Source organism: Dermacentor variabilis, chromosome 7 (assembly GCF_050947875.1).
Source record: "Dermacentor variabilis isolate Ectoservices chromosome 7, ASM5094787v1, whole genome shotgun sequence".
Classification (NCBI taxonomy): Eukaryota; Metazoa; Arthropoda; class Arachnida; order Ixodida; family Ixodidae; genus Dermacentor; species Dermacentor variabilis.
The window spans coordinates 138,832,302-138,858,194 of record NC_134574.1 but is presented as its reverse complement, the minus strand read 5'-3'; the positions used below and the strand labels follow the sequence as shown (position 1 = coordinate 138,858,194).

General features: G+C 48.6%; 2 protein-coding genes across 2 annotated transcripts in view; one reads left to right on the top strand and one right to left on the bottom strand.

Moving 5' to 3' along the window:
- The window catches only part of LOC142587988 (A-type potassium channel modulatory protein KCNIP1-like), a 198,588-nt gene that overhangs the window by 146,657 nt on the left and 26,038 nt on the right, over positions 1-25,893 (top strand). The gene's annotated exons all lie outside the window — the stretch shown is intronic.
- Positions 12,154-15,820, bottom strand: LOC142587987 (solute carrier family 22 member 7-like). The gene has a single exon (XM_075699395.1). The coding sequence runs from the start codon at positions 15,818-15,820 to the stop codon at positions 13,889-13,891; it is 1,932 nt and encodes a 643-aa protein (XP_075555510.1). The 3' UTR covers positions 12,154-13,888.

Sequence of the window (25,893 nt, the reverse complement as noted above, 5' to 3'; positions counted from 1 at the left end):
CTAAGACTCACAGGTTGGTCTGAGTCTGAGTTTACTCGTCAGTGAGTTGACTCATGAGCAAGTTTGCCGTCCTGCCGCCTTGGCCACTCGGGTAAGCAGACTAAGTAATGAATGTCGCAACAAAGCAGCAAGGAGCGGAACTGAAACGCAAGGAGGGAAGACACGCTGCACAGGGAATAAATATAGACATCACACAATCTGTCACATAAACATGCTCGTTGGTCCAGAGTACGGGACAATGGACTAGAATTCCAAACGCAGCTGAGGGACGACGCTGTTAACGTGCATGCCTTGAATGAAACTCATCTACAAGATCTGGAGCAGCCACCTGTTACTGACAGTTTTGCATGGGAAGGAAGAAACAACAGAAGAACTGGTTCGAGGAGAGGTGGAGGCGTAGGCAAGCTCATTAGGTGGGGTACGAAGTGACGAAATGTAGAAGGGAGTTGTAGGTAACATTCACGAACTAGCGGTACATGGCAAGAAAAAAAGACGTTGCTGGGAGTAAAGCAAGGTGGATTGATTGACTGTAATAAAGTGATATGAATGAGTTCAAAAAATTCGGCCCGGTAATATTAGAGGGGATATAAATGAACACACGGAGGATGTAGACGGATGTGCTGATTACGATTAATCTGAACTGATGGATCTGTGCGAGCAACAGAACCATACAGTATTCCATAGGGAGAACATATACCATGTGCAAGCAAGGTGGCAGCGTTTTTCCTTACAGCAGTTTGGCATTACAAGGAGATGGTGGATGTCGTGCAGCAGGAAAGAGATCAAACGTGGCTCAAAAGCCGTCAGGTTGGAAAGGAGAAGCCACTAATGTGCTGGAGCAAGCAAATAAAATAAACTAATAAAACATCCTATAAACGGGCGACTGAGAATAGAAAAGTTGGTATTACAGGAAGCACTTGTGAGCTGTAACCTGCACCGGGAAAAGTAGAGGGTGGTGAGATAACCAGTGCGAGAAAAAAAAAATAGGAGAATCAGAAGTACCCGCGAACGTTGGCTGCATTACAGATTCGAAAAAGAAAGGTATAAGTACATCGAAAGATACTGGAACGACGAGTAAGATAAATGCTTTGACAGGAATTAGTGAGAGGTCCTGGCTGAACGCACTGCTTAGCTGCGTAACATTATAGCTGCTGGAAATGTAGCTGTGCATTTTGCGGAACGCACATGTGAACAGCGCTTTCCACACATTCAACTTATCCAGCGATCAACTGACCAGACGCAAAAAAAAAAAAAAAAAAAAAATCAATGAGGCGTTTGAAATGCATGTTATCGATAAATATGTAAGTGCGCCTTCAATTGCTTTGTCTACAAAAAAAAAGAAATAAATAAAATTATTGAACGCCGCACAGGTTAAGCAAAAAGGAAGAAAGAAATGCCAAAGAATCGAGTACGCATATTGACGAGGAAAGGAAGCTGTATAGTTTTAATCGGAATCTTATCTCATATTGTGTTAGGTTTACTTCTGCGTTATATCTCCTTTCTGATCTTTAGATAAGGCGCAAGCCGTTACGAAGAACAAGCCGTTGTTAGTTCGCGCGTAACCTTCTCTTTTTCCGTCGCCCTTAAACAGCCCTTTGCTACGCCCTATGCAGCGTATCTAGCCACGAAATTTTATACGGCGTCAAGACGGTAACATCTCCAAAGAAGAAGACAAGCTTTTGCTCAGAGCAGGGGAGTTATCCCTGATAAATTTGTAAATAAAAAAAGATTAGTTCCACCCCAGACAAATCCGGCAACAGGGGTGCTGGAGAGCACAAAAGTTAACGCACAGACAACGGGTTTGGTTTGGTTACCGTCCCTATCTTTGCCATCATATTCTCACTCACTCACGCACTCGTTCAATCGATAAATAAATAAATAGATAAATAAAACTGTATCTCCCTTTCTCTCTCTCTCTCTCGTTGTGTCACTTCTTCCTCGTATTGAAATCTCACTCAATCAAGAAACGCGTCACCTTGTATACTATGCTAACCGACTTCCCTCAATCCCCCGTTCCGTTTCTGGCGTACCCCCCCTCCCCCACCCAACCTTCGTATTATGCGGTATCGCGTATAATGCGGTTTCCCCCACAACGGTCCGCTCGCACCGCTCCGTCGCCTCGCATTCGGCGCAGATTTAATTTTCGTGGCCGGGCCTCCTCTCCGAGCCGTTCCGTCTGCTCCTCCGAGCTGGGGGATGCATTAGTTCCTCGCCGCAGTACTACTGTACGCGCTTCCCGGCTTTCGGACAAACCGCGCCCTCTATATTCCATCTACCCGGCAATCCCTGCAGCGTCCAGGAATACACGCATCGTGTCTTTACTGCTTGACGCGAGCCCGCTTAATCTATTTATTTCGCTGACTCAATCCCTGCTTTCGCCGTGGTACCGCTGCACCGCATGGCGCTAACTTCATTTCTAGTTTATTCGTTTCTTTCTTTCCTTCTTTCTTCCTATTTTTATTTCTAGCAGCAGCAGTGGGCTTTAGATTTTCCCATTCCGCCTCACATCTCCTTTCAAACAGGATCCTTCCCTTCCAGCTTTTTCTTTTTTTCTGTTGTTGTTTCGCTACGAAATATTCGCTTCGTCTGATTTTGATCCCCTCTTCCCGGATCTCTTCACGGGCGTTGCCGCAGCGTCAATTCGTGCTTTTAGCACATTTCTGCGTCCGACTCGACAAGTTTCTCGGGGCAAACGGACCGCAAGCTCTTTGGCGATGCGTGTCGAATAGAGAGCTCCTTCACGAAACCGGGTTTTGAAGTCCCTTTGTCGGCCTTTCTTTTTTATTTCCCTAGGTTTACGCAGCAAATAGAGCGTATCGGCTGCGCCATATGGGTTCCAACCACGACAGAACTGACGTTTAGCTTCATACTCACTTCTTTTTTCCCCCAACCTGGCTCGCGATATAATGTACAAGCGCAAGCGATGCTGTGTGCTTCACCGCAAACTTTAAGCCAGCAGAGCGCATCCGATTCGTCCTCTTCCGGCGCGGTAAATGACGTGGTTTCAAGAACCGTGCGCAGCTTTGTTTCTGTGTGTTGAGAAGGCGTTTGCAGGATGTTTAAAAATCTTTACGACGCGCTTCAAAGAAAATGTGGTTCAGCGTCTCGGCTGACCCGGGGTGGTCGCTTTGTGGCTGTGGCTTTCTGCTTTTCTTCCCGAGATCGCGCGCTTGGCTGTCGTCTATGGCGGTCTCATTACAATGTGGGCGATTCAAATGCAAAAAAACAAACAGGTCAGAATTTCGCCAGAAGAGAGAGAGAGCCATTGACAGAGATAGCGACGTAGTTGAATATTATACGAAGTAAGGTTCGTAGGTGCGCGCGAACAGCACAATTTGCAGTAAACATTCACCTACTAAAGGAACACGGGTGGTGTTGTGCACTCAAAGACGCGCATTAACAGAGTTCATTCTGTGATCACGAGCACTGGCGAGGTTGCAGCGCTGGCGGTATGAGGGAGCGCCGGCAGCTGTGGAGCAAGCGTTCTTGTGTGAATGCGAACGTTATATGCGAATGCCATGTCCCTGTGCCGCGATTCCGAAACTATGCAGATTACGTTACTTTCTCTACGGTGTGGGAATGCATCGCGCATCAACGTAACCAACCTTTGCTTTTCGGCAGCGCGTAGCTGGTAGGATAGGATAGGATACACTCTATTGCTCTAATTTACAGAGTCATTCAGCGGTCAGACCGAGGGCTTCCATCTTCTTGTCGATGGTGAACCCGCAGCGTGGTTCTAACCCGCAGCGGATCACGTGATCTCCGATACGGTAAACGGCAAGACATCGCGCATCAACGCACGAGCCTTTACTTCTTCACTCTAAAAAAAAAGTTTACACCCTTTCGGGTGTATATCTGTGACACAACAATAATCGCCATCTGCCGTGCTTGCGTTTCCTTTCTTGAAAACTCCGCGCCCGCTACTTTCCTGTCAGTAATGCTATGTCATGCTGATAACGCGCATGCCGTTCGTTACTGGGAACGTACCTGGCTCGCAGCGTTAAAGAAAGAAAATGTGGACAAGACAGACGACGTTTATCGTTGTGTGGCAAGATACAACTCAAAGGGTGTAAACTTTTCTTAGTGTTGGCAGCGCATGGTTCGCCCTCACGCTCGGCGTGGCCTTCGCACCCGCAGTGGATCACGTGATCTCCTATGCGGTGCGCGGCAAGACAACGCGCATCAACGCACGAGCGTTTACTTCTTGGCAGCGCGTAGCTCGCCCTGCCTGGGCATGGCCTTCGCACCCGCAGTGGATCACGTGATCTCCTATGCGGTGCGCGGCAAGACAACGCGCATCAACGCACGAGCGTTTACTTCTTGGCTGCGCATAGCTCGCCCTGCCTGGGCATTGCATTCGCACCCGCAGTGGATCACGTGACCTCCAATACTCAGCGTGCGGGCCGTGCATGTGCTGTCAAAACCAGGACTGCAAGGCAGCGACGGGGTGCGAGTGCGGCTGGAGTGTTTGTAGAGTTTTCATTGCAATGAAATGCGCGCGTCTAACTTTGGGTACACGTTAAAGCACCACGTGGGCTCGCGATTCATTCTTATTTCATCACTACGGTCTCTCTGGGCGCCTGTGGGGCCTTCGGCACTTGAACCAGATCAATCGGCTAATGAGCCGCTGAATCAAACTACCCTCTATTTAATGAATCAATCACTACACTAATCAATTAGCGAAATATTCAATCAATTGGTTAATTTGTGAGCCACACAATCATCAAACGAATGAAATAACGAATCAATGTATCGAGTAACGCCTAAGGTTTTGGCAATGGGATATAGTTTGGTTTACACACCTTTTGAACTGCGCCAGAGCACTTGTTAGATGGAGCAAGATAACCAAAAAATTATTGAAAGGGCACACATTCAACGAATGGTGTAGTTCTCGATTGCAGGAAATAGAAACTGCGTTAAGAGCGATACGCCAGGTTGAAGCATGGCACAAAGAACACTTAGCAGCGAAAAACAGCAACGACTGCAAGAGTCACCTTTTCATTTTCGCCTTTAGCTGAAGGAGGAAAGCCCCGCACGGGATACCGCAACAAGAAGCCGTGATAACGTGAGATTCGCCCGGCGTTTGGAAAACAGTGTCAACGGCGTTTGTTAAAAGCACAAAGTTTCCCTACGGAAGTTACTATATATAGAGTGTACTCTGGTACTTATATTTTCTGGCGCTGCAATCAGGGCGATTAAGCCAGCGTTAGAGTGATAACGTAGATTTGCCTAAACTTTATCGTTCTGGCTTCAAAAGGCCTTACGACTTTCCAATTCGATGACATTCAACAAATTATTACGCTGCAAATACAAGAATTTCGTATCATTATGGTCGCGCGCAGAGGCTCATTATCTTGCTCTGTTTAGGACAATACGATTTCTTGAGACTTTATGAAGATAACGGCGAGAACAATAACGTCGCAAGGACGTCTGCAGCCATAAGCAAGAAGATTGGGATAATCTGACGTAATAGTTCTGCGGAAACCCGCAAGGTGGACAGAAGCAATTACATTCGCCCTGCCACCTGCTAGCCACCTGATTAGCTAAGATGGTAGAGCGGCTGCCTCGGAAAGGCGGCAGTCCCGGGTTCAAGTCCCGGACCAGGACGAATTTTTCTTCAACTGCGAGGCTTTTCTTTCGAAGAACCATACATACGTATGGGTTTTCTTAGTAACAATTGCTGTGATCGGGTGGATGTCTCATTCTCCCTCAAATAATTGGGAAAATCTACGTATACGGTACGACCCATCTTTCACATGCTAACTGAAAGATCCACGCACCACCCAGATCGCCATCTATATACTTCACCTCACAAGTCGTTTGCAGCAGCGTGGAAACTGCGGGGCTCGATCCTTAGCCATTAGGAAGGCCGAATACTTTCCGAGATGTGTTCATCCGCGCCGCGTCGTCTGCTCAGCGGCTGTCGAATTTGCGGTATACGACATTATACATGCGCGATAGTCCTAACGTGTCACGTATCGCCGTAACGTGTCATACGTCGAGCAAACACAAACCTCTCTATATTCTCGCCATGAATGAGAGAGATTACGCCCGGAACTATATCCCGCTGCGCAAGAATATTGCCCGTGCACGCCTCGTACACCTTCGGCAGCGCTGCAGACGACTTGTGAGATGGAGTAACTTCTCATGGGAAATCGTGTGCGTCGAAGCGTCGATCCTGACGCACAGACGCCGCTTCTAAGACGTCTCCCTACGCGATTGGACAGGGCGGAAATGTATGCTCAAGCGCTCTCAACGACAGCGGCGACAGCAAAGCTCGCGGAAAAAGAGAAAAAACGAAAGAAAGAAAGCAGCGCGCGTAATACGCAATTTGAATGCAGGACGCTTGGCCGTAAACGCGGTGACGCAGGACGAGCGACCCGCAGGCGTCGCGACGCGAACTCGCGAGCCACGGAGATGCCACGCAACCGTAAACGCGAATGAGGTTACAACGGTCGTCCGCCGAAAATGGGAAAGAAGCAAAGGCCCTTTCTCGTTGGTTATTTCGGGATACTTCTCTCCCCATCTCTCCCTCCGGCCGCTAGTTACCATTACCCTTCCCTTTAATCCTTTAAAAATGAGGACGTGTTGTTTCTTTTTTCCTTTTCTTTCCCCAGTGTGAGCGCGCCACGAGGTCGGAGTAAGCTGGAAAACTGATGCGCGGTACTCGGTTTGGGCTTTAGCGCCTCCGGAGGGTGTTTGCATAATGAACAGTCCAACAGCTTGGAGGGGGCGTGTAAAGTTCTCCGTTCGGGCGCCTGCCCCAGTGAATTTTCTTTCTTTTCCTTGTTTCAGGTCTTCCTTTCTTTTCTTGCCTCCCCTTTCGCGCTTAGAAAACGCCACGACGTTACGAAACAGCCAAAATTGACCATCAGCATTATTTTTTTTTCTCGCCCAAACCACGCCAACTCTGTTTATTGATGTTGTTTCTTTTATTCCTCTTTTTTTGTTTTTTTGCATCAGCAGCTGCAGTAGTACTACACGCTGCTGTCTTATTCTGCAGAATGTGTCTGACTTACCTGTTGATTGATAATTGAACTGGCGCGTGCCTCATAATTAAAACATGGCTTTGGCCCGCGAAACGCTAGAATTTATCATCTTAACTGAACTGGCCCGCGGCCAAGGTAAGAACGAAAAATTTAATTTCAGAATTATTATGTTCGCGCTGATGCTACGATTTCTATTACTAATATATATATATATATATATATACATATATATATATATATATATATATATATATATATATATATATATATATATAGAGAGAGAGAGAGAGAGAGAGAGAGAGAGAGAGAGAGAGAGAGAGAGAGCTGGAAGAAAGGTAACCCAGGGGTCGTATTTTTGCTCTGGTTATACATAAATGCACTTCGAATTCCTAGTTCTCTCACAGCCACACGCTGCAGAATTGGCCGTCGCCCGTTTCACCTTCACTCCCTTTACGTGACTACAGCGCAGGTTTCGCAACCGTCTTTTTTTTTTTCATGCACTTTATAACGACACGTTCTGTTATCCCCGTAACTAAGCAATGCGCTCACAGCGTGGCACAAAGACTCTGATGCGACGTTCAATATGCGTCGAGATCGCGCGCACGTTGCGCGCTAAACCTCCGAGCCTCGAAGTACTGCAACCACGTTTCTTCTGCACATAGCCGACACCCCAAACGCTCTCCTCTGATACTTCTTTTTGACCACCATCTCGCAGCCTTTCTGTCTTCTTGACTCTCCTTTGACTCTTTTTTTCACGCTTTTGATTTTTTTTTTCGGGCGACTTCCGGTTTATTCTGACGGCCCCTTTTTAAATATGTCATATGTTTACTCTCTGTCGACTCTTTGCACATTCGATTTTTTGTTATATACAACCATTCTCTTCTGCCTCCCTTTTAAGAAGTTGTTCTCTTTACTCTTCCTTGACTTTTTTCTTCTACAATTCCCATTTTCTTTCGTATACCATTTGCTTCTGCCGTCGTTTTTAAGAATGTGTTCTGTTTACTCTCTTTTGATTTTTCTTTACATTTATATTCTTTGTCCACTCCCTCCTTTTTCCCATTGCACTTTTCTATAGTCGAGTACAACTTAAGAAGGCAGGAGAGGCCCAGATTAGTTGTACCTGACTAACAATGACAGAGAGAGAGGGAGATAAAGGCAAAGGAAAGACAGAGAGATTAACCAGAGAGTATTTCCAGTTGGCTGCCCTTTAATGAGGAAGGGGAAAGGGGTGCGAAAGATTGGAGAAAAAGAAGAGAAAAACCCAATGCAGAATTGGCTCTAAGGGCGCTGTCGCACAATCTTAGAATGCGCCACATACTCATCATACACAGTGTCAACGTGACGCTGACAGAATGTCTAATATCCATGACGAATTCCTGACCCTTTCGAATCAAATAATTCCTGTAGGAATCGTTGGCTTAGCACCTCAACTATCCGATATCGAGCAACAAAAAAAAAAGCACACAACAAAACTATTACCGGAAATGTGAGTGCCAGCAATGCCAATTAAATATTTCGTTGACCTTGCGCAGAAAATAAGCACATGGGTCTCCGCGGTATTTCACAAATTTTCGTGCGTCACAAGGCGCAGAGGCCGTAGCCCTCGGCGTTCATTTTCGGAGCCTGCTGCCGACTACACGTCAGCTGCCTCGGGTGACACAAGAACGGTCTTCAGACAACGCGTAGCCATATTTCCACATCAGTGTGATTTCAAATTGAAATTGGGAAGAACGAGATGCTGCTTATACAACAAAGTGAGCTTTCTTTTTCTTTCTTTTTTTTTTGGCTTTTCATCAGAAAAGCTTTCGTAATTTACTGGCAAAAAATTCCAGTGGGGTATTATATTATTTATTCTTTTGTTTTTCACTTTATTTCTCGGTTACAGACGGAACGTAATATAAAACTTTCGCTTTATTGCCGAAGTTCGGACCCGAATGGGTTAAGCGTTTAACCGCTCAAGCTGTCGGCTTCTCCGAGCTACAGCGACCACAATTGGAAAGCGAACGTCGCGTGGCAATATATTGCGGCGCGCGACAGCCGATTTGTTTTCGTCATTCGTGTCTATATAGTTTCTTTTTCCTTTTCCTTTCCTTTCTTTCCTTCGCCTGGCCTTACGTTGCTTGCCTTTTTCTTTTACAAAATGCCTCGTTTCCGTCTCGCTACAAAACTCGGACGCCATGGCGAAGCGCCTTTTCCAATATTGCGTCGTGGTTCCTTAACAAAAGGCAACCTCGCCGGCCTCGTGTGACTTTTCCCTCGGCTCGCTGTTCCAGCAGTCGCAGTTCCTCCTCCCTGAGGATACTCGCTCCCGTATATATAGCCGTGATAGCTCGAAGTTATCCCGCATATTCGCGTAAATTGGGCCAGTCCAAGCGATATTGTGAAAGAACAGAAAGCCGGCAAAAAAAAATGAGAACGCGGACTGCGAGAAAAACAATGAAGGAAAGAAAGAAAGAAAGAAAGAAAGAAAGAAAGAAAGAAAGAAAGAAAGAAAGAAAGAAAGAAAGAAAGAAAGAAAGAAAGAAAGAAAGACGAGGACTTCTCCCTAATGAATGGACGAATGCTGAAGAAAGGACGCGGCCAACTTGGCGACGACGCGTCCCTCTGAAATGCGAAACGAGGCGATCTTTGCTTTTAGTTCCCTCACCGGAGACCTGCAGTCAAATAGGGTTTGGAGGGGGCAATGTGGGGTCGCGGGTTCTAGAGAAGAGGGGGGCCGGCGAGGTCAAAAATACCGTTCTACCATTCTCGGAAGGGCTTTTTTTTTTCTTTTCTTTTCTTTTTTTGACTGGTGGCTGGAACGGGAGGAATGTGCCGCGCCGTTCTCTTTTCCTTCATTTTCGCTTTTCTGTCGCGGCCGTTTTCCTTGGCCTTTGTATGATCCGGCATATATTTCTCTCCCGCGTTTGTGTCTAGGAGTATGGCACCTCGTGTCCTCTCCTTCCATAGCCTATATACAAGGCATCTGAAGTTCGCATTCTTTTGTTGGGAACGCCCGTTGCGAAAGTTTTCGTTTTTCTGACCCAGGGTCGATCTTTGTCTGGTTCCGTTTGCCGCCGTCTGTCTCTCGGTTTCCCTCTTAACGCCACATTCTGCGCTGCAAGCGCTACGGAAACTATAATTGGCCCTTCCCATTGTCGTAAAGTCTGTTTTCTCGCCGCTCAAGATGTTCGCGAATTTCTGGCGTTTTTAAGGTTACCTTCGCTTTCTCTAACTTCTTTTTTGTCGTCTGTTTCGCTGATATTTCGTTGTCTGCTCCTCCTCTCAGAAGCCTTATCCCGCTTCTGCTTCTTTCTTTTCCTTGTCGTCTGCTCTTTCCGAGCACGTCTACTTGACTGTTCGCACTGAAGTAGTCGGCGGGGCTCTTTTTTTCGAGCTTCGAACGCGCGAATAACGAATAAATATCTTTTGTTAGCTGCTTTTCCATTTGTTCCCTCTAGGCGACGCGCAATTACACCTTCTAAGTGTGTTCCTCTTGCTCTTCTTGAAACCGAGTAGGCATCTATGCCATTTACAAGAAATAGTTAGAACTGAAGTTTCAAAACTATTCCCGGAAACCGCGGGTCTCTTTTTCTTCGCCTCTCTCTCTCTTTTCGTTTGATGCACCGTGTGTTTGAAAAGGCATGTAGTTATACTGGCTCTCCTTTTGCAGGCGTCTACATAAGGAACTTTCTTTCTTTTCTTTTTTTGTTTCAGCGGTCTCGCCCAAAGATATTTGAGGTTTCTCAATATAAACCTAAACTTCCTCCGCTACTCATAAGCGGCATTGTTGGAAATGTATTGAAGACCCGTGCTTTCTGTACGGTCTATTGGAGAAAAGAAAGCGATATTGTATTACGAATAACAGAGTGCAAAGCTTATTTCTTTTCTTTCTTGCTCTCGAAATACCGCGTCGCGGTTTGCCCCCCTCGGAGTCCCGATGGTGGAAACGTCGTGCGTTACACAAAGGAAAGTTTTTTTTTTTCCCCATCTGCGTACGCAAAGGAAGGAATGTTATAACTCGCGGTCTTCGCAGGCCGATGTTGTAAGCCAAAAAGCACGTCGAAGGAAACTGCGTTATTACTTGGAATAACATCGGAGCTTGACCACATGAAGTGGACTCACTCCTTTTTGTTTTCCTTTGACTGATGACCTGGCACGAACCTTAGCAATCAAACAATCCTGTGTATGCTGCCGCCAGTTTTCTTTCTTTTATTTATAGTAAATTTTGCCCCGTTGAAACCCTACGAAATAAAATGGGGCGTGTTGCCTCATGCGTCGTAGCGCTATTTACAGATAATTGCGACCTGTACATCCGCGTAACGTGTTTGTGCGCATTTTTTTGTCTTCATGTGGCCTTTCTTTAGTCTTTCGCGGTGCGTGTAAGCATAAACGAAACTGAATATTTTGTTCCCACATAGGTCGTGAAAGAGTGCATCTGTGTTTGGGAAAGAAATGATGGAGAGACGAGAACTTTCCCGCTCAGCAGTTGGACTCTAATGAGTTCGCCGATTTGTCCTGCGTGATTTTCTTCTTTCTTTCCCATGCCGACCGTCCTCAGTGCATACGACATGACAAAACCGTTCGCGAGCGTGATCTAAATGGCGTGGTGTTTCTCAATCAGGTGAACCCTCGGGGGGGGGGGGGGGGCGACCCTCATTTAAGTTCATTAGACCTGGAGCGGCGTAGGCGCTCTTCAAGCTTTAGTTTTCGTGTTTTTGTTTTTATGTCTGTCTCTAGAACATCGTAGAGTTTTTGCCTACGTTCTTTTGTGTAGCACGGCCGCGTGAAGCAATCTTCTGATTAAAAAAGTTAGACAACCCCATCCTCCCCCGCTCTCCTCCTCCACTAGCTCCACCGCCTAGTCCTCGGGAACCATCATCCCGCTCAACCAACCTGCAAGTTCTCGTGAAAAATAAAATAACAGAACGTTGGGCGTGAAACACGTTTTTGCCTCACTAAGCTGGACATGAGTTTACCGGCCTTGATTTTTTGCTTGTATATCTCTTCGGCTTCGTAGCTGGTCCATCTGCCTAATTGAAATGGCCCCCTTGTGCGCGATCTGTACAACCGCTTTCCACTGGGAGCGTTGAAACGTAGACGCACTCACCTCCCTCCCCCGCCCTCGCACCCCTCCAGCCCCACCCCACCTCTTGCGGTTAACGCGCTCTTTCAAAAAAACTCTTTGACCGCGACGAGCCTCTTGTTAGCGCTCTCTGGAGCGTCAGCTCTCGTTACTTTCCGAAAGAGTCGATTCAGTTTCGGGATGCGGACTGGCTCATGTTGCAGGCATAACACAGAAGAAGACGCATAAACGTGACATTTCATGCGCGTATACGGGTGAAAACGGACGCGGGGACGGTGACGACATAATTCCAAATGCCACTCTGAAGATTGCCAGTTCTAACGTCCGGAGGCTCCAATGTGGGTAGTAAGGAACGCTGCACAGTGAAGGGCTCGTGATTTAACTTTGTGACCACTTGGCGATTCCTTCTAGCGAGCCCCTAAAACTCTGTGCGCGGGCCTTTTCAAACCCCATTCCACTCCCACCAGGATGTGGCTGCGTTGGGCGGAAGTCGAACCCGGGACCTTGCGCTCGGCAGCACATGTCTTGCTTGTGGAAGTTGAACTCAATGAACGAAGCGATCAATCAGTGGCGCTGTCAGTCACTCGACCGACGATTCAACGAATCAGTTTGGTACCGAACAGTCGCTCAATAAACGGCATATGTGCAGAAGCAAAACAACTCAGTATTGATAAAAGCAAGAGTTCAGCTTGGGCGATTGTTCATTGAGTGGGCGGTGGAACAATAAGGAGGGAAGGGGGCGATGGAAACGATAAGGGTAGCAAAAATATTGAAGCTGGAAATTATTGATAACATCTTTCAGATGAACATTTAATGAATGATAGCCGAACGAGGAGAACGTCTAGATTAGAAGACCCATTCTAATATGAAAAATAAATAAACACAGAATAAATTTATATCTGGAAACGGAAGAGGTAAGGAAATGAAAAAGAAGGTAAACCAAACAATTTCAATTTGAAATATCAATGCGACAATTATTTCATTCCACCGCGTACGTGCCGGGGTACCAGGCCATTAGACCTACACAGGTTGAAACAACAGACCAGGCAGTTTCGATACTAATTAAGGTTGCGAAACTTGAGTGCCTCGTACATTTTACTAATAGCTAATTTCCTGTCAAGTTCTCGAATAGTTGACTACACATACTTCATACCACAGAACTTATTTTCGCACTATTGCAAGTCATGTTGCAGTAGAATTGGTTACGTGACCCGCCGGTGTCAACACTTCACTATAATAGCAGGAAGCTATTCCTCTGGGAATAAACAGCACGACTAAACGACAGTGTCCGCTCAGTTGCCGGTGACAACAGTCAAATGTAAAAGTCTTGGTGCATGAACTTCGTTTTCACCGAGACAGTTTCACAAAAAACAGCGCAACAATTCACAATTAAAAAGACTTTGCATTTCTTATGGTATCTTCGCAAATGTGTAGCGAAAAAAAAAAAGACGACAGTAAGCGCGATAATTTCTTCCTAAAATAGTTGCAAGAACCTAGGAAGTCGTTTCCTACAAGCGTTTGTTCGGAAGGACTACACGGGGCCCCCCACCAGGACCACGGAGCCGAGGTCGGAATTCTAATCTCCATTTCAATTTGCCACCGTCGAGTCTGGCTTGCATGAAGACGTGATCTCAAATGCGCACAGACATCGCCGCTCAAGCTACCGCTGCAATATCGCCAAGTTCAGCCTCAAACACGGTCATTAGGCGCCTGGATGATGTAACAGAATTTGGAACTATAAATTCTGTGGCAGCTGACTGCGACGAAGGAAAAGAAACGACCAGAGTGCAGTGGGGCTTGATGACTTGGTGCACGGTTTCTGCCATCGAGGCATTCAGTTCGCGCCCGCAGTAGAAGCCTTGGCCAAGTTGGGCGGCGGACGCAGGAAACGCTTGGTGGCACGCGCTTCTTCCTCCAGGCGATCCAGCATCGTCAGCGACATGGTATCGGGCAGCGCCAGCGCCCCGAGACCCGTGATCGCCGCCATTAGGCTTAGCAGCGCCATCTCGGGCACGGCGCCTCCGAGACCCGCGACGCCTAGGAGTCTGTTCAACGCCGGCGCCGACGCGGCGCCTAGCCGACCGCAGAAATTGGCCCCGGACACGGCCACGCTCCGGCTGGCAGTGGGAAAGGCCTCGGCGCTGTACGCGAACAGGAGCATGACGAGCTGGTTGAGCAGCGCTCCGGTGAGCGCGTACAGGAACAGGACGGCATGGTCTCTGTCTCCGCGCGCCGACAGCACGACGGCGTCCATTCCGGCGACGAAGCTGAGCAGGCAGAGCAGAAGCCACAGGGTGGACTTGCGACCTAGCCTCCGCATGGAGAGGTACGTCGCCACCGACCCGGGCACCTGGAGCGCGATGACGACGAAGTTGAGCGAGAACAAGTCGACGACGCCGATCGTGGCTCGCATCAGCGCGTGGCTGTAGTAGGAGAGCAGCGCGACGAACCAGCACCAGCAGAGCACGCCGACGACCGGACGCAGGAGGCGCGAGCGAAACGCGTCGCAGCAGCCGCGCTCCCGCGTCTCGAGGTCCTTCCTGAAAGTCGGGACGGAGAACGGCGGCGCCTGCGCAGTCCGCAAACGCCAGTCGTTGAGCGCGTCCTGCAGGTCGACTTGGTTCAGCCTCGCCGCCCGAAGCATGACGTTCTCGGCCCCTTGAAAGTCGCACACGGCGAGCAGCCACTGCGGAGACTCCTCGGCGGTGTAGAGGACGGCGACGCCTAGCAGGGTCGTGGGCAGCATGAGGATCACCTGCGTCGCCACCCAGCTGCGGCTCAGCTCGGCCAGCGCGTACACGCAGACGGGACCGAAGGCCAGACCGACGCCCGTGGCCAGGACGCAGTACAGGGTGCGTCGGGCGCGCGCGGTCGCCTCGAACAAGAGCACGTACGTGGTCACCTGGACGCCGCAGACGGAGGCGGACACGCCGAAGCGGAGCGCGGCGAACGCCAGGAACGTTTCCGCGAAGCAAACGCCCAGGCCGCAGCAGAGGAGGCCGAACGTGGCGACCAGGGCGGCCGGCCGGCGACCCACCTTGTCGGCCAGCTGACCGACGGCCAGTGCTCCGAGCGCTGCTCCCCACATGTAGGCGACGAACGAGGCGGACAGCAGCCACCCGCGCTCGCAGACGAGACCCCAGTCGCTGACGATGGTGCGGCCGTACGCCGAGACGTCGTACGCGAGCGAGTCGCAGGGCAGCGTGGAGCGGTTGGCCGCCAGGACGGACAGCGGCGGCACGAAACGCTCGCACCGCCGGGGTTGTCCCCGGTCGTCGACGGGCTCGCTTACGGAGCGCCACTGGGCGAGCGTCAGGTTGGCGTACTCGGCCGGGGGGCGACACCAGTGGTCGACGTGCGGCGCGGCCACGTTGTGCAGCAGGTTGTGGCAGAGCATGACGAAGTGGGCGCACGCGGCGCAGAAGAGCGCCTCGAGCTGGTAGCGGCCGTGGCCCAGCAAGGCGCCGAGGTCTTCGGCGAGGGCGCTTTGCTTGGAGGAGTTGCTTCGGGCGTCGCTGTCCGACACCGCTGTCGCGAGCTCGGCGTCCCTCGGCGGGAGCAGGTAGCAGGGACACTCGTCGTCCTCGAACGGGATCGTTGACGGAAACGCGTTCGAGGTGACGTCCTCGGCGAGTGTCGGTGATCTTGAGGAAACGCCGTCGTTCGCGGCCTGCTCGAGAGGTGTCGGCCTGAAGGAACCGGATTGAGTGGAACGCCGGTGCTTCGCTGGGAGCCTACCATGCGCGTTCTGTCGCCGGCTCGCCATGACGTGGAATCCCGGCTCGGCCGAGCTCTCGCGCTGCTTATATAGACCGTGTTCCTCTGTCTCGTCGTCCTCTATGCGCGAGGCGTCGCGCAACTACCGCTTCGGTACGTGGTGGCTTGCCCGGCGGATGAAGCTTAAAATACGCTTTATGGATACGTGGTTACGTAGAAGGTATGCATAAACACGGATAAAGTGCCTAAGAAAGGCTGACCAACGTTTCGACAGGTGGACCAGCCTTTCTGAGGCACTTTATTCCTGTTTATGCAACTTCTCTACTGCAGTGTGCTACTCCATCTGTCGGCGCCCTTCTTGATTTTGGGTGTTAGGGACACGTAGTAAAACCAAAAGGGATGCGAAGAAAAAAAAATGGTCTAATAACCTTAAATAACCACGAGGCCGAGAGACTTGAACTTAATCGAGACATGCCTGCTTGTCGTTGTCAACACAGTTACTAAAGCGGCCCTGAACCACTTTTTATCGAAGCGGAGAAATGCATCAGAAGTGAAACTAGGCTATTTAAGAAATACTTTGCCGCAAATAGTATTTCAATGCGTTGAGCAGAAGCGGAGTTATTGGCCAATCAAACGGGGCCTCCGCTGTGCTCCCGATCCTTCTTCAACGCCTTGCACTGCGAATTCTACGGCGGAGCGTTGTGGGCACGTCCCACTCCGCCAAGACTTGGCGGCCATTTGTGCAGGGGCATTACTGTCTCTTGAAACCTCGGCACTGAGTTTTATCCACAGAGAAATGTTTGACGCTGTTTCGAGATTTCCTTCAAGCAACAAAACCTTTACCATGCTGATTCTCACTTGAGTAGCAGATTAGGGCGCTCAAGATTAGGACACCCTCTCTCCTTTTCTACGAATAAATTTTTTGTCGTTCTCCTTGCTATTCCTGCTGTAGCCTTTCCTAAATTACATAGTTCTAGAATGTTAAAAGAATATTTTTATTTCTTTTATATATACACGTCCATTCACCTGGTCTCACTTGTCAATTAGAGACCGTGCGAGTCTATTATACGCGGTTTTACGTTTTCAAGTTCATTTTCCTGCACTGATTATCTGCACTTACAAACACCCGATTATTGCCCCATGACCCGTTGAGGTTACTTGCGATGTTCTGAAGGCTCATGATTATCAGCAGCAACAGCATCAGTACGATGACCATATCTCCTTTGTTCTGTCTCTACTGCCAGCAATTGCTTCGACACAATGACACAACAAAGTTAGCACGGCATAACGGAGAGCTTTTTTTTTTTTCCCGAAGCCGGCCCATACAAGCCGCACTACGTGTGAAAAGCCTAACTCGTCCTTTGTTTCCCAAGTTGTACGAAAGAGAGAACACAAATAAAAAAGTGCCAGCAGGATCTGATTGGTGGACATCCACAAAGGCCAGGTGCGTACGGACAGGAAATTACTGCGCAGACCCAACTTCTCTCTGCCTGTTTCTTTTGCAACAAGCTCGCTAAAGGAAAGAAGCAAAGAAAAGGACAGAGGAAATACGCATGGACTGAGACGAAACTCGCTGCGTAGTAGCTGCCTGACAAAGTAGAGCGCGCTGATAGAATACTGAAGTTCACAATGAAAGAACAAAGCCTAACAGAGATTTTAGTGGCATGGCTTAACACGATGCGCAAAACTGTAGAACTTGCTTGCCCCTTTGCGTTGCCTTCAAGCCCACAAAGCCCAGACACTGTTCCACATTAACCAAAGTTAGAAGGAATTGATCACTTTGACAAGAGCGCGAAGTTAGGCTATAATCCGTGATCATACATAGCAGGTCTCGCGTTGGAAGCTATACGCAAGTAGTGCGGTCATAGATGTCTCACTCCACGCGTTTGGCAATGCGTTTTTTGTTGTTGTTCATAAGCGACGCTTTCTGCGTAATAACTAATTGCCATGCTACATCCACAACTTGTGGACGCAATGTTACGTCGAATCACGCGTTATTTCTGCCCTACTGTGGTTCCGGTATGCGGTGCACCATGTTTTGTTTCGCCGCCACAAATGATGTGCGGCGGTCACTGGTCGCAGAAACGTGTCACTCCGCTCACTTGGTGGTGTTCGGATTGTGTAATATCGTGTAATATAATGCGTCATATATTGTGGCATGAAAGCATGAGACTCGACTTTACATCAAATTGCATGACGCATTCAAATATTCTTTGAAATTTTACAGCCAACTATTCGTTGCTTACTCGAGAAGGCAGATACTACAGAAGCACTAGAAGCAATGAAGCATACGATAACTTCAAAGGAAGCAGCTGCTAGACTTTAGTGCGCCACCTGCTTCAAGGAAGAGAAGAGATTTGGGTTGTTTGTTCGTTCGTTGGTGTGTTCCGGGATCTCTCGCACGGTCGTCATGCCAGCGCGCGCATGTTTTTTTCCCCCTCAGAACTGTTACTAAAAATTTCTATTTTCCTCTCGAAATCGGGCTATATTGCAACCTAGTCTGTGGCAAACACAACGGATTTCAACATTCAGGAATATCCCCTGATTTTGCACAAAATTGGTTGCACAGCAGCGTTCCCGTTTGATCGTTGATTCTCCGTTCAATGCATGCACCAAGTGTAGCTGCAAAAACCTAGACGTAATAGCTGTTGTCGACCTGTCCGATTCGCTGCTCATGACGCGTTACAAACAAAGCGTTAAGACGAAGCATTAAGGAACTTGCTAATTTGACAGGAATAGTGAATGGCTATAACACAAGTCAAATCAGCTTTTTTGGGTTTTCCCACGAACTCGGTACTAACTACAGCCAAAAAACGATCTCATTCGCATTGCATTCTGTACTGTCCTAAATCTTCATCATTGCTTTCTGCTGCGTCATTGTAGTTTTTTTTTCTCTTAAAATTTAGTTTTTGCATATAAAGCTTTTACGCTTTAGTGCTTGTTTCTAAACTCTTTAAACTACTAGTGTTATGTTTCTCATGTATAGTTTTGTTATTGCGTGTTTGCCGCATACGGACAGTTCGTTTTTGCTTCTGTCTGAGTCGAACGATTGGGTTACAGACCCCGTCAAGCCTTCTATGGCTTTCGGTGCTTTTAGTACCTCCAGCATTTTGTGCCACAAGTGTACCACTAGAAGTGACATAAAATGAATCTGAAATCAAATTTAGTTAATTTTAGGCGGTGCATTGAAGGTGGCGACATCTTGGGTGCCTTTGTATTTCTACGACGAAGCATTATTCGCTACGTTGGACGTAACCAAGAGTGTGTTAACTATACTGATGAATAATCGAATGTCTAAACTTTACGCTAGTGAGCCGTTAAACTACTCTAGGCTCTCGTGTTTCAATCGCGTAATTAAAACGCGTCAATGTACGAAATGGGTCTACTTAGTCAAAATCACCCGAGTACACCAGTAAATCCATAAAATTTCAGTATCGCATCTTTTTTTTTCTTTTTTTTTTAAACGAAGACCAGACTTCCTTCGAAAGATTAACAGACGTCGGGCGCCAAACACAAACTCGAAGCATAACGCCATGCGTCGCTCGCATCTCCAAGGATTTGAAGCATCGGCGTTGAAATCCTCACTTTCATTTAGAAACTTGAATTCACGTCAGCTCCTTGCCCTTGAAACCTCCGAATAGGAAAGTCGTTCCTTAGCCACAGACGCTGTCTCCTCGCATAAGCAAGGTTCGATTTACTTAGTCGTCAAACCCCCCCATTCCCCCCTCCCCCCATTGTTTTTCGAACCAGTGCTGAAAAAAAAAATAAGTAAGGCATGCACCAAATACCCGACGTAAGGCATTACCACGCGGGTCCAGGGCCCGCCAGAAGCCTATATATCTCGCGCCGATATATAGACGCGTTTTATAGAGTGTGCACCGAGCTATAAGCCTGAATCAAGTGCGGCAACGAAACGGAGCAATAATTGCACAGCGCTTTCGGCGAGGCTTTCTTAATAAGCCGCAACGGGCGGCGATTCTCGAATCCGCCGAGAGCGCCCGGGGCTGCAGCCCTTATCGGCGCCTTCCAGAACACAGACGGCGCGGAGGCGGCGGCGGGCGGAGGCAGCGGCGGCGGCAACATTTGTGTATAGGACTCAATTGTCCGCGGTTTCCGACTGCGGGCGAAGGCCGCGTCGTTCGTCGCCGCACTGCTGGAAAACAAAGAACCACTCCGCCCACAATCGACGCTCAACGCATGGGCGACTCCCCGCCGTTTTTTTTTTTTTTTTTTTTTTTTGAGAAGTATAACGTGTATGGGCTCCCTGAGGCCAGACGTCTGCTGACGAGATAAGGACGTGTGCGCTGGTTTCGGTCGCTCGGGGGGAGTTCCGAATATAAATTTGAGGGATGACGGGGCATCGGCGGGACGGGAAAATGAAATGGGAGTCGAGGGTTGTTGCGTGAGCATGAGAAAGAGGACTATAGAAGGGAAAGAAAAGGACTTAAGAAAAAAAAGAATAAACCTTCAGATCCAACGCGCGACATTCACGGCCAATGCCGGCCGCACTGTGGTTATGCGCCACAGACAGACAGGATGGCGAGGACCCCAACAACAACAACTACAGTAACTATGACGACACTTACGACGATAACAGCAGCAACAACAAATCGATAACAAAGGCGAAGAGGGCACCGACATTAACACGCATGTTGGAGTCTATGTGAAGCGGTTGAATAAATCTCGCACAACTGCAGCGGCGACGTTTAAGATTGTCCCTGCTTTGTGAGGCGTAATCTCGTGCACTTGTTATGTTTAAATACAGCAAAGGCTGCAGCTTCTACATATATCATGTAGCACGGCTGTATGTTGAGCCTGTGGACACTCTAACTTGGAAAACATTTGTGAGCGCCAGCACACGAGGACGGCTGGAAGGCGTCGTTGAACACGCAGTGCGCTATATCCATTGTATCGCATCGGCACATACGTGTGATTATACATTTGCGGCTTCTGCACATCTTGTATGTCACAGTAGCACATAACAGCTCTTGGCACATAACCATTCTGGAAGATTAACCTAAAAAAGGCACACGCACCTTGTGGCACCTATACCCGAATCGCTAGATCATAGAAAACCAAACACTTTCATTAAGAGATCATTAAGAGATCACTTCCACTAAGAGATTGGTGTGCGTTAGAGATACTTTTGGGCCGACATTGTGTTTTTGGTTTTATGCGGGAATTAATGTTTGCACCGAAACTGTATACGTCTACCTCCCTATGCATCTGTCGTATCCGTGAGCAAAGTATGTGGGCCGATCCAGGAGGTAGTGCAACACCGGGTCTACCCGCGGCGAAGGGAAATCAGGCTTCAAGCATCCCTTCCCTAATAACAATAATAATGAATAAAGAATAAATGAAATAAATCAATCAAGGTGCATTGTTTCAAGTCGACCGGTATATGATGGAATCGTTTGTGAACAGCAGATGGACTCACGAGCTGGAGGCATTGCCATATACGTAAAGTACAAAATGTATGCACAACCGTACACCCTTGACTCGCAAGAAGACAATGCCACCGACTGCGGAGATGTCTGTATCTTAGAACGACAGAAAGCTTAGCTAGTTGGTAAGGATTCATTATGCAAAACAGAGGTGAGGCGTGCAGACAGCACACAGGAGTGGAGAAGTGGACAACACGAACGCCGTTCGTGCTGTCCACTTCTCTACTCTTGTGTCCTGTCTGCACGCGTCACCTCTTTTTTGAGGTGTCTGTGCCATACAAACGAAAGACGGGTTTTCGATATCCACTGTGTGTATATCTCCAGGCACACCCAAGTGTGATATCGAGAAGTTCATGACCACGCACTTTGCATTGGTTAGCCGTGATGACACTACCCTGTGATCATCGTTGGATACTTCAATGAGGACATTTCAGAATCAGACCAGACATATGGTTCACTCAGTTTGTGGTAGAAGATTTTGGTTTGAAGTGTCCTACCAATCCAAGTCACTCAACCACTCAACAACGGTCGTGAATAGATTAACTTTGGCCAATATTCTGTCTAAGGTTGCAACTGAACCAATCAGTGTATATAACAGTAATCACAAAGCTATCGTCACTGCCATTACCAAATGATGAAAATAAATACTTGTACCTTTGTCTAACCCTGTGTGATGTGATACAGCTTTGCTGGTCATCCTCCTTTACAGAGTAGGATGGTTCCTCATTTTTGACAGCGGAGCTGTTCCAAGTCGAGCCTTCGCAGTGAGGCATCCGGTGTCACGCAGGGTGGCAAGTTAATGGCACAAACTCACTATGGGGATTAGGCCATAGAAGGGGAGAGGAGAGGGGTATAGGAGCGGGTGTTTCGCCGGCGCGCGCCCTTTCACTCCATGGATTACGTTCGGCGCGAGCGGCAGCGCAGACGTCACGCAAGCAAAGCGCCGGTAGAGGGAAGCCGCTACCGCCGAGCATCGAGAACGAGAAGCGCAAGCCAATAGCGCCGGTGGAGACCAAGCCAAGCCCCCAAGAGAAAGCAACCCAAGCCAAAGCGCCACCAGAGGCAAGCTAACCCCCAAATTCGAGAGTAGGCGGCCGAGCAGAGACGTCGACGGCAGAGAGATTCATCCCACGGAGGATGCCGATGGACGGTTCTAGAGAGAATTCCTCGACCGTGAGTGCGGCCACAGCTGCCAGGTGTGGGGCAGACTGTGGTTTGATCACGACCTCACGCAGCTGAAGAGTGGGTGTAATCCGGAACCGAGGCTCGAATATAGCAAAACGACGACAACGAGACAAAAGACATTAATGAAAATCGAGCTAAACACGAGTTGAAACTTGAGAAAACAGCTACCACATGAGCTCGCTGTTTTGACAGCTTTGACTGCGTGGAACTGGCTTTACATTTTTTTATTGAGTGGAACAGAGGTGCGCCTATTTCCATGTGGAGCGCATCTAAACTGCACACACACACACACACACACACACACACACACACACACACACACACACACACACACACACACACACACACACACACACACACAAATATATATATATATATATATATATATATATATATATATATATATATATATATATATATATATATATATATATATATATATATATATATAATCTGATGATGAAATGACAAACTTCGAACCCAGGGGTAGAGAGAGAGAGAGAGAGAGAGAGAGAGATGAACTTAAATGAGAACCAGCAGTTTAGTCGGCTGGGCCTAGGCCTCCCACGATGGGACGTCGAGGTCTTGCCTCTTTGCCGCTTCGTAGGCCTGCTGGGTAGCGTAAAGATTTTCTTTAAAGTAAAAATTATCATCAACGGCCAACATTAGGCAAGAGCTCCTCCTACCCCACTCTCGCAGTAGAAATAACAAGCGGATGCACATTATAGCGACAGGCGTTTCTTCTAGCCCCTGCATTGCCTTGGTACGCTAAAGAGAGAGACAGATTAACAGTTATTTGTACTGACCCGGGTCATCTTCCCCTTCGGTTAACGAGCACGTCTAAGCACTCGGCGACACTCCGTGACCATGAAACTCGAAGACTCCACAATCTCACTGCGAAAGCAAACGTATAGATTGCCCACATATACGCCTCCCTTATGCGTCACGGGCGCAGTGTAATTACGCATTTGGGCGCCGTCCAAATCTCGAATCGTTCGCACCGGAGACGGGATCGTAGTCATAGACCGCGACGATATAATCCCTCGACTCCGCTCGTATAGTGCGTAGTCGCTGTGCCAAACCGAGGCTGCTGGAGCGTGACCGCGCAATCGCCTGGAACACCTTCGTCCTGTCTCCCGCCCGTCTCTTCTCATCCCCTCCCCACGGTCGACTTACTTTCCATTCCAAGAACGAGCTCGCGAAACTCGTCAGCTTATCGAGAGGAAATCGTCATGCCCATTCGCGCGAACAGAACGTCAATTTGTAGCCGTTTCTTTAGGTACGTTCGTTTGCCTTTTGTATTCGTTCCCGTGTGTGTGTGTGTGTGTGTGTGTGTGTGTGTGTGTGTGTGTGTGCGCGTGCGTGCGTGCGTGCGTGCGTGCGTGCGTGCGTGCGTGCGTGTGTGTGTGTGTGTGTGTGTGCGTGTGTGTGTGTGTGTGTGTGTGTGTGTGTGTGTGTGTGTGCGTGTGCGTGCGTGCGTGCGTGTGTGTATGCGTGTGCGTGTGTGTGTGCGTGCGCGTTCGAAGGAGGTTGACGGTTGCATAAATCTGTGCATCCGAGCGTGAGCATTGTGGGCGCGCCAGCCCCGTAGCGCTCTTGCAGAATCGCGCGCTCCGTGCGACAGATCGACGGACGTCGCTCTCTCTGTTTCCGCTAGCCGCGTAATTAATAACTCGCGCGCTGTACCTATAATTGAGGCGTCGTCGTTTCCAACCCCTCCATGGTTTATTCATTCTTCACGCGTACGCGCTCTCCTTAGCCCCGCACTGCCCGCTCTGCACCTGCAGTGGCTGCAATTACCGGCCGTTATGTCGAAAGCCGGGCCGAACTGAAGGAGCAATGACGGAGTCGCTTCACCGATAGTTCGGTGCAGCGCAGGTGGCTCTGAGACAGGTAATAAGCAATAAATCTTGTTAGAAGCAAAAAAAAACAATATATACATAAAAGGAAATGAAAGACGGGGCAGATTACCAGCGGATGACATCTCCGCTCGGCTATACCGTGCGCTGGAGGCGAAGGATAATAAAGAGGCGCGAACTGATAAATAAAAGAAAGTAAGGTAACTGCAGTGGGTACGGGTCAACGATTCCAGACATCGCTGCCACATACGCCATAAATATTATTATAGTAAAGGACGGGACATATCTTCGCAGCTCTATTTCCAAGCAGTTGACCGCCAATACGACGGCGCCGGGTCGTCATTTTGTAAGGCGTACACCGCGACGCACTGCACGCGTCAGTTAATCGAATCGGGTTATTATCATGAGCAATTCCCTAGTTTTGCTTTATTTCAGTGCAGCGTTCGAGACACTCTCCTTCTCTCCTTTTTCACGGCTGTATAAGAGAGAGAGAGAGAAATTTATTTACAGAAAGGCAGAGAGGTCGGCCTGAGCTATAACTTGCTCTGGCCTGCTACTCTACTCTGGGGAAAAGGGACGGGGATGGAAAGGGCTGATGAATGATGATGGTATAAGGAAGAGATGCGTATATACAAATTCACAGAGTTGTGGTAACAAGAGCCACTGGGCTGGACGCACGGCTGTATAAAATGCTCTAAAAAATCATGGGGTTTTACGTGCCAAAACCACTTTCTGATTATGAGGCACGCCGTAGTGGAGGACTCCGAAAATTTCGACAAACTGGTGCTCTTTAACGTGCACCTAAATCTAAGTACACGGGTGTTTTCGCATTTCGCCTCCACCGAAATGCGGCCGCCGTGGCTGGGACTCGATCCCGCGACCTCGTGCTCAGCAGCCCAACACCATAGCCACTGAGCAAGCACGGCGGGTTGAAATGCCTTCGCGGAATGGCGCCGATGGGTTGTCAAAAATGGCAAAGAAAGAAAGAAAGCATGACCGCCAAAGTGACGGTTTGTTTCTACAGTGTAGACTACAAAGGCACCACGTCGCGACATACAACGTAAGCGTCAGGTACGCCGACATGCAACGTCACATGGTGCACAGTGTCGCGCAGTCACAATTTATCGCGCAAGCACGGTCTTGCGGATACGAGGGTGTATGAACGAAGCAGGCGAATGCTCCGTTCTCTTGACGTGCGAGGTAAGTAACGAAATGCGAGAGGTTGGGATGACTCGCGAAAGCCCCTATTTGGTGCATCGTACCATAATCTTTGCCCTATAGCTTGTCGCAATTGTCTTTGCTATAAAGAAATAGCTAGAGAAAGAGAGAGGGAGCGAGAGAGGTTTGGTAAAAAAAGAAAGACAGGTGCACGTACTAGCAGTAGTGTGTCGAAAGAACAGAGGTGGAGAAATGGAAGAGGGGAGGGTGGCTAAAGGAATAACACGTAATACGTTAGAGTCACAGAAAATGACAGCCACATCGAGAAGTCTGGACGATTACAGAAAGGCCGACGGGGTTCAGTGAACACCAGCGTGCCATTGTCACAAGAGCTAGTTTATCAATGATATAGCTTATCATTATTACGCTGCAAATTTTTTATCGCAGTGCATTCGATCGCTGCCATACATCTGACC

Coding starts and splice junctions, on each gene's coding strand:
- LOC142587987 (XM_075699395.1), bottom strand. CDS start 15,820: ATGGCGAGCCGGCGACAGAACGCGCATGGTAGGCTCCCAGCGAAGCAC.